At 37.9% G+C, this 15,367-nt stretch overlaps 1 protein-coding gene across 2 annotated transcripts; it reads right to left on the bottom strand.

Moving 5' to 3' along the window:
- Positions 1 to 818: 818 nt before the first annotated feature.
- LOC135620341 (uncharacterized) lies at positions 819 to 14,756 on the bottom strand. Of its 2 annotated transcripts, none has more exons than XM_065123242.1 (9): positions 14,575 to 14,756; positions 10,996 to 11,064; positions 10,269 to 10,382; positions 4,998 to 5,059; positions 4,827 to 4,902; positions 2,894 to 3,073; positions 2,188 to 2,316; positions 1,894 to 2,066; positions 819 to 1,070 (listed from the first exon to the last, which is right to left on the bottom strand). In XM_065123242.1, exons 1-8 carry the CDS (start codon positions 14,647 to 14,649, stop codon positions 1,905 to 1,907), a joined length of 867 nt encoding a protein of 288 aa, XP_064979314.1. In that variant the 5' UTR covers positions 14,650 to 14,756; the 3' UTR covers positions 819 to 1,070; positions 1,894 to 1,904. The 2 variants fall into 2 exon arrangements, with proteins under 2 accessions (XP_064979314.1, XP_064979315.1); XM_065123243.1 differs by having other exon boundaries at positions 10,272 to 10,382; positions 14,575 to 14,755.
- Positions 14,757 to 15,367: the final 611 nt, after the last annotated feature.

Consider the following 15,367-nt stretch of genomic DNA (forward strand, 5'->3'; position numbering starts at 1 on the left):
AGATCAAATAAAATTATTTTTAGATAATATCGAAAGATATGTATCGTAAATATGATCTATTGTTATTTGATTTCAATTTTAGCATGAAAGTTTTTTCATTTAATATATAACATATTATAATTTTTATGCTCACAATTGATATCAAAACATATATGATCGTCTCGTCATTAATAATGTAACACCCCGATTTGGTTTATATACTATTTTAAATCAATAGCTTAGACTGAATGAAATTAACATCTCACAATCGATATTAGAAAATGACTAAAGCATATCCCAAGAAACTATTGACATTGAACCCCTTAAGTGAGGTGTTGCTTCATGTTGAACATTCATCATTGGATGTTTAGAGGTCAACAATAAGTAAAAGGCAAATCCGCATAAGAAAATAACAAAAAAAATTCTCTCTCTAAACTTGCCAATCCATATCCGTAGCCCGACCTACTTTATTTAAACAAATCAATCTCGATATATAAATACACAAACCGACCTACTTTATTTAAAAAGTAAGAGAATGGCGATCTCCTCTAAAAGAGTGTCCGAAATCTAATACCAAAAATGGACTCATCAAAAAACACACACTCGATAGAAAAAAATTTTAATCTGTTCGTAAGTAGCTAATAATGACAAGAATAACGGATTCGATAAATAATTTTTTTTTTTTACCATATATGACCTGTGGCCATGAAAGGCTAGAGTTCCTTCCCTCCCTCTTTAGATGCAGGGGATGTGAGTGCAACTCAGGGTTTCAACAACTAGCTCGAGAAGATGAAAGAGAAACCATATTCGAAGCTTTCATATAGGACAAGGATGCATCAGGAGAGAAGGTAATCGCCTTGCCCCATAATCAAAATAATGTTATAATGTGGGTATTGCTGCAAAATGCTATTGTTATTGGTGTTTTCTTTCTAACGTAAATGTTCTCTTACATGGATGAGCTAATAATATGTGCAGACCTTCAAGGTTCTCTTCCACTAAATATGATTCCAGGATTCCTTTAGCTCTCCAACCTGGCGTTTTCAGCTGGATGCTTGCGCAGAAGCTCGACTTCATCTTGTTGGCTTCTATTACTGCACATAGTGAACTAGATTTTAGCTTTGGTTATTCAAGTCATGATCATGAATACATACATTCATCAACACAACTCTTCTAGTAGAATCGTAATTCTTGTTGGTGCTAACTTGATTATATTCTGATACCATCATTAGGATTCGCATTGATTCCTACCATCATCAGAAAGTTTCACTATGTCCACTATGCTTGAGGACTGCTCAGCCATGATTAATTTGATGCACAATAGGATTACACAGGTAATCCATCTTTCTCCTAAGTATTACATAAGTACTACAAGATACACACAGGTAATTTCGTTCCATAAGCATTACATCATAAGTACTACAAGATACACACAGTATCGTAGACCTATCAACCGTGCAACCATACTGTATCAATCTATCGGAACCATTCAGTGGCATCTCTACTTGAAATCCAGAAGCTAAACTTAATGTTGGATTATGCGCACAACCTACACAGACTCGTTTCTCTCCCTAGGACCTGATCTTGTTCCTTGTGAGTATAAACTTCATGGACAGTAACGATGTTTCCAACTTCACATTTCTCATGTTCTAATTATTGATCTGAAGCCTTCACTAAAACAAGATGTGAAAGTGCTCAACATCTTCAACATCAGTTTCACAAGTAAAACCTCCTAGTAACTTTTGTGCTGAATTATATTTCATAATATGATTGTAGACCTAACTACTTTGTATCAGACTATTCCAAAATGATGCCCAGAAACAAAGCACTTAGTGCACTGTAAATGTTGCATGTGCATTCTTACTGCACCATGCACCATGATTAAGTAGGTGAGGATAGGAAAGGTATCGTTCTCACCTGCTTACAACTCAGTCCTCTGCATCCACTGCACCTCCCTTGAGGTGCAAGTGCTTCTCCCTCTTCTGGAACTCTGTCAGTCCCTTCCCGCTGCCGGTAACACCAACCTTGCCCCTAGGATCATCTGGGGACTTAAAGATACTCTCTCGCTTGCGGCCTGAGAAGAACCCAATCTGCAACAGCGAGGACACGAATCAAGATCTAATCATGATGTGTCACCCTGAAATGGATGAATAGAATGGTGACCACACCAAGGAGAAAGCAAAAGTATGAAAATGGAGTCCTAATTTTCACCTTCTTAGTTTTTCCTTTGGTAGACTGGAATTGCTGCCAAGCATTCTGGCGCTTGTTTTGTGCGACTTCCAGTTGTTCACTCCGAACCTTCGACTTGAAGGCATGTATTTTCTTGCGCTTAGTAGCTTTCTGCCAACACATATCCAGATGAATCAAGTTGTAAATATCATTGCAAGAACACAATGAACAAGATCCTTGCTAAAAAAAACTCCACGCTAGAAGAGCCAGCAGAAAACAAAAAGAGGAACCGACAGTTCAAATGAAGGATTACTTGCCTCCACATTCACGGCAACTCCATTTGCCATATATGGATTTAAGCATTTAGATGATATAAATTAAATTTCCAACTAAGTAACCCATCATAAATTTCCACTTCTACACCCACTGACCCATCGGTGCCCTTTATCTTCAATTTTAACATGAACAACATACAATTGCAGGTGGCATCAAATTGTATTTAATCATTTTTTCTTGCTGATATGGCTTAAGGACACAAATATATTTTAGGATTTTAAATATTACAATGACCACTTCTGGTGTTTCCAAAAGAATATCTAGTTTGAAGGAGGTAAAAGGCCCAAAAGGCATTAGGATGGGATCATTTATGTAACAGAAGATACAGTATAATGAACGAAATTTGTCTTTAGAAAACACACAGTTGCTTAGTTCTACAGATTATTGTGAGCAGCTGACCAACTTTACTCACCACATCATCTGGATCATTGGGATCAATACGAAGTTTTGCAGGCAAGGTCCGTGCTTGAAAGTCAGTTATAGCAGATTGTGCAATTTTTCTTTTGATGGCTTGTCTGGTAGCCTCAGCTTCTCTTTCAGCTTCCAACAAAGCATCACCCTCTTCAACTGGCCTAACATTAGCATGATCCACCTGAAAGCAGCATCAGCAACAATCATCATGAGTTAAGATTATTGCAGTTGGTTAACATAAGCAAAATAAATGCTCAAAACATAGTAATACAACAGAAGTGACGCCTTGTTTACAAAGAAAATGATAAAGAAGACCTATTTCAAGAGCCAAAAGATCCAAATCATACAATACTGTCGAGTTGAGAACAGTACTGTGGACTGGAGGATGCTAAACAAGGAGATATGTCATCATGGAGTTCAACATATCATAAATATGATCAAGCAAATTGCATCAAGTTGTAAGTGACAAAAATAACCACTTCATAACATAAAATATGACAGCTTCATAAGCCAAATAAAAATAATTCAAGAACCAAAATATTCAGATCCTACAATATGGTCAAGTTGAAAACAGTAGAACAAGCTGGAGAATGCTAAACAGTTAGATACGTCGACAAAGAGTTCAACATACCATATATATAATCCAGCAAATTACAACATGTAAGTGACAAATACTGTCACTTCACAGTATACAAAATTCTAAATTAAAAATTCCCAAATGAACAAGCAAATGGAAAGTGGAATGGGAAAGGACAAAGTTGACACCCTGAACTAGAAAGGTATTTATAAGACGGGAGGTACAACTTTTGTTCCAATTCAAAACTGCCTAACAGCAACAAGGACATTTTGCAATAAAAATAAACGTATGTCAGATTCACACTATCAAGAAAAATATGCCATCCATTTCTATTTATTAACCATTTCCTGTGCTTCTCGAATTAATATCTTATTAGATAAATCTTCTTCAATAATCCTATAGCTTTCCCCTTGTGACAACAATTTTCTCCAATTAAATCAACCATCAATCCTCTTAATAAGAAACAACGCCCTGATCTGGAAACCATTTGTGTGAGAAACCATGATATAAAGCATTGATCCCAAGTGCATCTTTCTATCTTGTAAAATTATTGTTTCCTACATTATGCTCCAAATGACCTTCTCGTCCTTTATCCATGTACTTGTCTCAGATCCCTGCAATAAAATCCCTTTTGCTATTATAATCTAGAAACCTATTTCCTTATATATCTAACTTAAGTAGCTCAGTACTCATCAAGCTTTAGTTTGTTAATTTATCTTTCAGAATAAATTTTCGCTGCTACATCACATGTTTACCTAATATTATTTACTCTAAAGTGTATGCTTTTTAAAACATTTGACACTTTTATGTCTGCATTTTCTTCCTTATGCAGTGTTTTGAGCTTATACAGTGATCATATCTATAAATCATGATGCAGCACAACTTTAGAACCACTGTAACCAAGTCCAAAAGATGATGATAAGGATGCAAAACCAAGATAGCTATGATGTTTCAGATTTTCGATGGAAAGAGAGGAAAAATGAACAGAAAAAACCGATGTAAATGCTTCAAGTATATTAAATTAAAAAGAAATTTACAAGATCCAGGGGGAAAATTTACTGAAGTTGTTCAATTAATTAAAAGAAACACCAATTTAACATGTATAAAGCTGCCACAGGATGGCTGATATAACTGAATTTAGTAAACTGCGAACCATTTTAAGATCCTTGAATAGAAATCTTCTAAGATTGCTTATACCACACATCTCTAAATTGGACTTAAAGCTTTGAATTCTTATCTTCTGAACTATCTGCTGATGATGCTTTACTAAATACTATCCATAATGATGAAAAGAACATGGATGGTTCAAAAACAACTTTTGCATAGTCATCTAATTAAACTCAAAAATAAGCAATACCTCCTCTTTGTTTCCCCAGCCATCATAGTAGACATAATATCCATTAGGAGTTACAGCCTCAATTGTGGCATCATACCTAAACATTCAAATAATCAACACATAAAAGAGAAGAGGTAAAATAATTGAGAGTAAAGTATATTAACAAAATTAAACCTATCAGGGCATGCATACCATTCCCCATCCTCACTCCAAACTGCTTGAACTTTGGTGCCAACAGAAAATTTTTCATATGGCTGAAAAATATCGAGATGATGTTTAAAAATAAGATGCCAAAATTCAGTTTATAATATAATAAAGCTGGAAGCCATCATAAAGGAATAAGCCATATTTGAGATATCTTTAAAAGGATGAATAATAAGAAGTCATGTTCTCTCGTGTCTGAATTAATACAACACAAAATTAATGTTTATCATGTATCAGAAAAGATCAAATAGAGCATAGTTCATATTTTCTCATGTAGAAAATAATATAGACAGATAACTCTGACCAAACTTAAAGAAAGATAATCTAAAAAATCAACTGAACAATATAGATTGAATATCATAACAAACAGAAATAGAAGTAAATGAAGCAATATGATATGTCAAACAGTATATCTTCGCCTACTGACATATCACGGACTTAGCTAGTTTTGCCTAAGTCATGCGACACCCTTGCGTGTCCGTCCGCAAAGGATCAACCTCACTGAAATCTCTTATGGTCCCTTAAGGATCGACAAAAGAGAAGACGGGTTAAAGAAAACATTTAACTCAAGGCCCTACAAACAGACATTTCAAGAAACACTTGATAGACAATGCAAATTACAAACATAGGCTTCGCAAGCTCTGAACGATTATGCGATAAGGGATCTAAAGTCGTCCGTCACGACCAAAAATCCCCTCAAGTGCCCAAATGACACTACTGCGAAATAAGGCAGCGAACCAGCCCTAGACACTACCCCAAAGGCTCATTCAACCATGTGCCACCAAGGTAGCTTCTGAGTGTTTTGCTAGCTAACACTCCGCACTACTCTACGGAGCTAGAAAGCTCCTTAAACAATTGCCTGGATGGTCTATTTTTTAAAAATTTTGCTTCTTTGATAACTGCATTGCAAACCCTCTACATATTGTGCAAAGCATAAACAAAACCAAAAGACACGAGCATTACATCAATCACCCTGTTTACAACTTTGTCTGTGACATTCTCCACCACTTATTCCTTTGACGTCCTCTTCAAAGCCTTTAAGGATGCTATATCTCCTTGCCTTTGCTGAATCATCAATCTTTTGCTCCAATTGCAACGCACCTCTTAGCTCCCAACTGCTCTTCGTCGCTGTTGTTGAATAGTCAAACTTTGATATGCCAATGCTGCTTCAACTCGCCAATGACTTTGACTTTGATGTGGGGTCGATCGAGTTGTTTTGATCTTTGTTGGTTCATGTGGATCCCTCAGATAAAGAAAAAGGCCTTCCTTGTTGTACAACAGTCTCTCATATGTCCCTCGCCACTTGAACTAGGTGGATGCCTGTTGGAGCTTTAACGAGCATCGCCTCGTAGACTTTTAAGTTTTTGAGATCTTTCCTTCGCAAAATTTGTCCATCGATTCCTTTTCTACTTAGTTGTCGCCTCCAAGTAGGTTCGCATCACTTTTGCTGGCATTTTGTTAAGAAATGAAGCGAACAATTTATTCTCGGTAGAATCGATCACTATTGGTGAAGATTTAACAACTGTTGTCTTCTACTATATTTCTTCAAGAGTCTTAAACATGTACAAAGCTTCTCTGCTAGATAAATAAGAGAACAGGGGTACTCAGTTTCACCCATTCTCTTAAAAATTAAGAAGAGTTACTTGACTTCGCCCACCTCCTCGAGGCTTGTACTTGATGCATCAAGCTGGTTACTAACCTTTGCCTACTCTTTGCTCACACTTCTGAAGCACCTAAAGTGCTTACACTCCTTACGTTGAGTTAGCTACTACAATGCGCCTCCTCATTGCCATCGAACTTTTGAAATGCAAAAAGTTTTCTAGAAAAAAACTAAATATCATACCGACTTATAGCAAATCTCCTATAGTTTTGATCGTCTCTGGGATTGTACCATCTTTTCCATCATTTCCGTCGCCAACTCTTCTAAGTAGAAAAGGTACAACATCGCATATTGTTTACCCCGTTCCTTGGTCGAGCACTCCTGCATTAATCCGAAGTCCCTCCACTTTCGGCTATCTTGATAAGATGCCCATTGACACCAATCTTACGAAGTTCCCTAGCCTCTGCCCTTCGACCTTGTCTTGATAATTGAAGTTTGTCTTTGCATTCTCCACCTCCTTAGCACCTTTCACGACCATGCACTCCATGAAAGTCTCGCCTTTGCAATAGTATAAAGTTGTCATGCCTATGGCCCTACTATCTGTCGCCTCGCATCTACATCTCTTTCCTCACAATCGGTAGATCCACCTCTACGGCACTATGGCACTCCTCTGAGCCCACTCCATTTTAACCGACGCTTCGTTTTGGGTAGCTAAGTCTCTCTGGACTCGTTGTCACTTCCTCGCCCCTTTCGACCACCTATTTCAACACCTTCATGTTCTCCGAGCAATTCCCCTTGGTCGATGAAAAGACAGAGTACAACTCTCATGCATGGCCTCCGTCATCATGTTGTAGGACTCGCATCGATTCTGTTATCCTTTACATCCTTGGCAGCAACATTCGCTCACTCGGCCTTGTCCTCCGACTTGTCAGGCTCCCTCAAGCAAATATGAGCTTTGGAGCAGTCCAACTCTCTAGTCGCTCCGATCATACCTTTGTACGATCCAAGTCCCCCATGAGACTCATTGGTATTTGCACTCAAAATCTCTCTCGATGGTACACAGCCCTTATATGTTGATAACTAAAGCTTTCATCCGATGCAAAATTTGATGCACGCACAGAAGATTCGCCTCTACAGTACCATGACATTCACTCCTTCAGACCATAGCCCTTCTTATCGTAGTGTTGCTCACTGAAGTGGAGCTCCAAATAGCTCCCTATCATACCTTCGTATGATCAAGTCCCTCATGGGACTTTTACTGTCTATGTCGTATTACCTCAAACTGTTGCACCAAGATCCACTGCTTCATATACGCCTCCTAATGACATCTCCATTGCATTTTGATCTTTGTGGGATGAACTCGGACTGCGATCTCTCCTTGTGTGGTTGCTGTCAGCATATCACAAGACCTTCACCACCTTCGATTGTGTTCGTTCCTTTAGCAATCGACATTCGTCCACCCACTCCAGGGTCACACGCGGACGAAGCATAGCCCTAGGACAGTCCGTCGCCCGACAGCTCTCGAAGTCCATCGACTTCGCTGATGTGCAGTTGTCTAGATTCTAGGCCAATGCCTCCAGCACAATCTCCGCTATGCACCGCTTCCTTCACGGCAACTCGAAAGACGAAACTGCAACATATTCTTCAAGAGTACCCACCACCGCGTCCTCTTGCCCTGTGTCACGGCCTTTTGACCCCAACTTTGCCTCCGCAAGTTGGGTCACCATAATCCCTGCATCAATTGCTTCACCGAGATAAGGTGAATGCGCCTTGAAACTCCCTTCGACTTTGGCACCATGCAAGATGAGTCTGCTCCATCAGAATGAGAGACTCATGGAACGACATGATCTCACTTTTGCCTCTATAAGAGTTCATGTCTTTAATCTCTATCCAAGGAAAGGTTTGTGCCTCCGTTCATGTTTTGTCTTCTATGTTGAGCACCTTCATGCGACTTAAGCACTTCGCCTAGTTTCACCTAGGTTGTTTCGCTGCTCGGTCGGTCCATTAAGCTTTATGGAGCTGTCATTTTGAGGTATCCCCCTCAACATGTGCAACCCATTGCACATGATTCTCCCTTTGTAGAACCGAAACTTATCCCTCCTGGTTTGTCCCGTTGGAACAACTTTTTTCTTCGTATCCTTCCCCCTGAAAGTTTTGGAGACTACCATCCTCTTGGACTATTCTCTCTTGCTGAGCATTGTTCCATCACCGCAAATGCACTTGCTAGATTGTAACTCTTCGTTAATAAAACCCCTGCTCCACCCCTCAAAGCCTAGCAACATGCTGAACTTATTACACACTTCAACCACATACAGACATATCTTTCACATGCCAAAGAGAAACTTTTTATGCTCCATGGCATCGAGTTTCAATCGCCTTGGGATAACCACGAACAGTCCATCTTCATATAAGCTCTTACATGAGTTTCGAATTTTTCGAGTTAGTAATTCCCTTCGCATTTGCGAGCATTGCACAAACTCTATCACTAGCCGAGCAACCCATCTCTCCTTGCAAGATCTCATCCTTGGTCAAACGCCTCGCTTGCCTTGAGCACCGTCAAGTTTTGTTGCCAACGTCGAACTGTAGCTAGAACTCAACCATCCCAACCTTTGTGCGCGTGTTCTTCCCAGCTCCCTTGTCCTCATGGTGCCTCTTACATGAAGGGTTGGTCATTCTTCTAAAAGTCAATATTGGATACCCGCTCCTCCAAGCAACTCATTTCCCTACATCTCTATACTCGTTTCCCTCAAACGGTCACACATGATGGCTGCCCTCAGCGCAACCCCTCTAGGTCCCCTACGTTGGCATGTCAAGTGTTTCTAAGTATGCTTATCTCGCTCGGATACCATCTATCACAAACTTAGCTAGCTTTGCCTAAATCGTGCAGCACACTTGCGTGTTCATCCGCAAAGGATCAACCTCCTTGAAACCTCTTATGGTCCCTTAAGGACCTACAAAAAAGAAGACGGATTAGATGAAGCATTTAACTCGGGATCGCACAAACAAACATCTAGTAAACACTTATTAGGCAATGCAAATTACAAAATAGACTTTGCAAGTTCTGAACGATCGCGCAACAAAGAGTCCAAGATCGTTCGCCACGACCAAAGTCGCCCACAAGTGCCCACATGACACTGCTGAGGAACAAGGCAACGAATCAACCCTAGACACTATCCCAAAGTCTCATCCAACCATGTACCACCTGGGTAGCTCCTGGGTGTTATGCCAGCAAACAATCCGCACCACTCTGCGATGCTAAAAAACCCCTAAAATGGCTGCCTAAATGGTATGTTTCTCGATAGTTTTGCCTTGGCGTAAAGGCACACAACCTGTATTTATAAGACTAAAACGAACACAAAGTCAACAAAAATGGAGTCGTCAAGCTTACTACAAATCCTTTACATATTATGCAAAGTATGAACAAAATCGAAAGACATGGACATACACAACCATTATATCGAACACCCTATTTACAGCTTTGTCTATGATAGATTGATCTTCATGCATACCAACATAATAGTGGAGGATAAGAGTAATAAATAATATAATTCATCACATAAAGTTCCATTGTATCCAATCTTTTAATAGAAAACTACTTTTGATAATTTTGAATAAAATTAAGACCATAATTAACAGGATACAATAGCAAAGGGATTTACCACCTTGGACTGAGATGGTCCACCAAACTGACCCTGGGGAGATGCATCAGTGTGAAGCTGGCCAACATCTGTTGGCTTTGCCGTTGCCAGAAGTTCCTCTGTCAATGCAATAACCTACATGTTCAAGGTTACACTAAATTCAGCCTACAAAAGGAAAACCTTTTTTATTCCTTCAACAAGCCAAAAATCAAATCTAAAACTTCAAACTTAGAATAGCAGCGTGAACATCTCAAATCAGGAGATTGTAAGCAGATGGTTCCATCACGAGAGGGAAAACCTGCAAAGAACCAAGATAAAAGGGTGATGGCATATTTAGAAATGATCTTTCACATACAGCTCTTGCTTCTCAAGTCATACTTGCCCATATAGCTCCAGCTGCTGCAAACAAGAGCTACGTTGCAATAAAATCACCCTTCTCACCTTTTAAGGTGTTAAGAGAATCTAAAATCCTCATTAAAACCCTTGCCATCATGCAGTCAGATCATGTTGCCCTCCTTGAACATCTTATGGCTCCTCGAAAAGAACACATGGCAAGAGCAATAGCATGCATTGAAAACTTACAAACACAATAAGGCAAAGGAAGAAATTATTCATTTTTGCTCTGATATTTGTATTGTTCTAAAGCTAAGATTTTATGTGGATCACATGGAACCACAAGCAAGCAAAAGGTGGCATCCATGTATCACAAAGAATTAGGATTTACTACCAAAGCAGCAATGCAGCTCACCTCTTCAAGCTCCTTCTCCATATCTGCATATTCGGAGTTTCCAGGGTCATCAGTCAAAAGTTTACTAACCTGAAACAACGAGAAAACTATCTATAAATCCAGGACAAATTATATTGTAAATATGATTGGTAGAAAAAACTCACAAAGAAGCTAAAAAAGTGAATTTTACAACACCAAACATGTAAATTCTCACAAATATAAATGCTGACAACAATCCTTAATCACAGAAATATAAAAGAGGATCCAAGACCATGATGTGAGATTAAAAAAAAGTAACAAGAAAATTTTTAAGTTTAAGCAAAAATAGCTGCAATAAGCAATAACTTCCCAAAAACTAATCAAGGAATTGGACAAACTTTTACAGTAAAAACATACAATTAACAGAACTTATTTTTAAAAATAAAACTCTTGCAAAGTTGATAGACAAGGTTAAACATTAAGAATTAGGCACGTATTATCATTTGTGGATGTTGCAGAAGCCCAATGGAATTCCTTATTTCTATCATTGAACGATGGCTATTGCATAAGACAAACCATAGAGAGTGATATCACGCAAACTACATGCTTCAAGAAGAATATTTTAGATGTTATCGTTTCCTGACTTTCTGTCCCATGTTCCACGTTGTTCTACAGTAAACATGCAGTTTTTTGCATTCATCACAAGTAACATACTTCGATAAGTTAAAGATACAATAATAGCAGCCTCAATTACATACAATATGCATACTAGCATTAAGATACATACAGTGCCCGTAGAACATGCCCCAAGTGTCCAATAGTATTAAGGTATCTCACTGGTGAAATAAAATATATCTGCATCTTCAACCATAAAATTTTTTATCTGTATCAGGCATCTTCAGAATCATCTAAATCTCTGTGAATCTTAGTTTGAGAACCCTCTTTGCCTCAATAAATATCTTAGATTCCTATATCATAAATAATTGAAAGTTGATCTTTTCAATCAAGGTTCGCCGTACCGTACCGTACCGGCGTTTCGACTCGTGCTCGGTACGGTACGGTACGGGTGTACCGACCGGTACACCGAGGTGTACCGAGCACTGTAGCACTGCTACAGTGCGGACCGGTACAGGGCGGTCCGCGTACCGACAACTTGTCGGACCGGTACGTACCGCCCGTACCGAGCGGTACGGCTCGGTACGGCAAACCCTGTTTTCAATCCATTATGGTTATGTTACCTACACACAAGGGTATGGGGATATCAACACAGATACAACAATGAATCATGTTCCGTTAAAACTCCATAAAATATAACACGAATACGAAATTAAAAATATCACAAACATATAATATATGTGACAGACATAGAATTTTCTTTAGAGGTTTAGAAAGTTACTTCCAAGTTCCAACTTACTTATGTAGTTACTAGTGACAATAAACGAGAATGACAAAAGCCTAATGAGCACTGCCGACAACAACAACAACTTGGCTATATGGATGGATCTTTTGCCGCTATTGAAATCTGTAAAAAATAATTTTTTTAATTAAGTTAATATTATTTAAGTTTTTATTTATATTTTTTATTAAAATCTTCTTATGTCTCTTTCTCCCATCATACTACTAATGATAGTTATTTCACCTCTTCTAAGTATTGCATCTACAAGTCTTTTCAACTCATAAAAAATTAAACACTACTAATTTTATTAACCAAAAAATAATGCTCAATGCAAATGAAGATCAACCAGCCAAGCCAATCATAATAAGATCAACGTTCAACAAAGTCAAAGTGCTCCCAAGAAGAATCCACAAAGCATTCCCAAAATAGCTTAGCAGTACTAAATTTCCGATATTATTTGAAGAACTTTATACTTCAAATGTCAGATATGCATCCAAGAAGCATCAAATGAGACTAAATATCCAATGCATGTTCAACATACATACGATAAGGATTGTAAAACATATGTGCCCTGCTACTTGACATGTTGTATCGAGTATCTTCAATATAAAATCCAATAACCACATCTGCAGTTTCCTAAAACATTGAATGCTCCAGATTATGGTATGGGTACGAAATGAGACATGCTACTTAGCTCATAGTAGCATTACCTGGTACTCTTTTATGAATCATGTTACACACCAAACCACTTACCTATATAACTTATTACAACACGCAATAATTTCTTTTGCTAAGTTACCAGCTGTGTTTAATTAGATAAAAGAAATGATGATAAATAACTTAGAAAACTTTGAACTGGTTCTGAATGTTGAATGCTTCATATGTTGTTTTGAGGTTTTACTGGAATGGGTTATGGAGTAAGAATATATTGTTATTGTAATTATATAAATAAACAATATTTAGGAGATTGGATTTCCAATTCAACAATCAGGATCATATACCACCACAATCTGGGATGAAAAAAAATACCCAATGCATGGTGATAATGATCAAAACAACATACTTACAACAGATAGTTTACTGTTTTTGCTTGAACTATGAGTAACATTATACACAACAGAGCCAACATATCTCATGCTAAAATGCACTATAAAATATTCATCAGCCAAGAAGGGCTCATGACTCATTGTGGACACTATCCAGGGAACCATGAACCTTCTGTTGAATGTGATATCAGGTGGACATCTTTTTCACCTAAAAACTAATAAATTCAGAGCAATGAACAATTAGATTCATTGGCTCAGTATATAATCTTTAAAAGAAATGGTACAACATACAAGTAAAACTAATACAAGTAATCATGCATATTGTGTCATGACTCATGAATGCATGACTCAAATGTTATGAACAGACTCCCCATTGATAATTGATGCCATTTTATTGCTTAGAATAGCATGCTCACGAAGAAGAAAAGTTGAAGCTCAACAGAAGCTCCAGTGTTATCAGTGCATAATCAACAAAAAACAACTAAACTGAAATAACACTATCAATCGTGGTCACAAAAATATCACACACAAGTATTACTTCTATCAAACAAATGAACATCGAACTAGAGAATGTGCAATTTCAATTTATCATTCCATTTCTTACTAACCGTTGCACCTTGCAACTTTACATATAAGATACAAAATTTCCACGGTCCACAGATCAAGCCAAACCCATCCAGGAAACATGGGCACAATATTAAATAAGCTCATCGAACAACTGACATCAAATTAATCAATACTGCTATGATTCCAGCAACCAATTCCAAAACTAAGAAAATTGTCAACAATATCTAAGAACTCAAAGACGAAATATAACATACAGCTACGAATTGTCACTTAAGTATCAGTAATAAAGTTCAAATTATGCAAGCAAATGGAATCTGATTACTTATACCTACAAAAAATAAAAATAAAAAAATCTTTGTAGCAAAATATAAAATGTTTAACCAGCAACAAGAGATTTTTTTTTTTAAATCTAAAACCCCCAAGTCCTTTCTCTTATATAGATTACAAAACCATGCAACCCTAGAAACGGATCTCGAACACCTGAATACCTACAAGACAATGGCATTTGAGGAACCCTAACGAGTCAAGTGAGAGACCACAGCATCATAACATAGAAACCCTAATACCATGGAAGCCATCGAGCGGAGAAGTAGAAACGAAACGCAATCGAACCTCACGGAGCTGATCTTTATACGTGGAGAGAGTGGAAGCGAGCTCTTCGATGCTTAAATCGTCGCCCCCTTGCATCTTCTTCTCCTTGTATTTTCCTTCCGGCCTTCTCCTCGTGAGTACAAACGCTTCTTCCAGAGGCTTCGGCGATCAAGAGAGAACCTCCAATTCTGCTCTTTGCTTTTTCCTCTTAATACTCCCCATATAAAAAACAAAGAGCCAATTTCTGAAAAAGGCCCCCAATTATTTGGAATGCCCACAAAGCGCCCAGTAGTTTTCAAAGAAGCCCAAAACGTTGCAGCGGTGCAAAATGACCTGAATGTCCCTTCGGTTCGTGCCCTTTCACCTTACTCAATCGGGTTGGATCCGATTCGGTCGTTGGTTCGCTTCACACCCGCAGTTCGTTTTCATCTATTATAGTATATTAGTCTGTTAACATGTTTTTGGCTTATAGTTTTTTTTATCATCACAATAAAAATATTATAAAATCTACTTAAAAATAATATAAATGAGTCAAATTAATTGAGATCACATAATTTAGATCATATGATCGCGTATAGTTTTAAGTTTAGATTGAGGCATAATATCCTTGTTGCATTAAATTAAATTAAATTAAATTAAATTAATTGAGCCAACTTGTATTCTCCTTATAAATATATTCTGAGTACAATGAATAATTTAGCCCAGTGCTATTAAAGCCACAGTTCATCTCAACCAAATTTATTGAATCTCATGAAGTGAAACCTTAAACCTACATGGTTTCTTTTCTTAGAATGCTTTAGGAGTATTTGGAATC

The sequence above is a fragment of the Musa acuminata genome, chromosome BXJ2-8 (genome assembly GCF_036884655.1).
Source record: "Musa acuminata AAA Group cultivar baxijiao chromosome BXJ2-8, Cavendish_Baxijiao_AAA, whole genome shotgun sequence".
Taxonomy (NCBI): domain Eukaryota; kingdom Viridiplantae; phylum Streptophyta; class Magnoliopsida; order Zingiberales; family Musaceae; genus Musa; species Musa acuminata.

Bases quoted from the DNA above. Each gene is read 5' to 3' on its own strand.
- LOC135620341 (XM_065123242.1), bottom strand. From the start codon at position 14,649: ATGCAAGGGGGCGACGATTTAAGCATCGAAGAGCTCGCTTCCACTCTC. The intron at 2,317-2,893 runs GTGAGTAAAGTT...ATGTGTTGGCAG, and splicing joins CCAATGATCCAGATGATGTG to AAAGCTACTAAGCGCAAGAA. The intron at 2,067-2,187 runs GTGAAAATTAGG...TCGCTGTTGCAG, and splicing joins CCAAAGGAAAAACTAAGAAG to ATTGGGTTCTTCTCAGGCCG.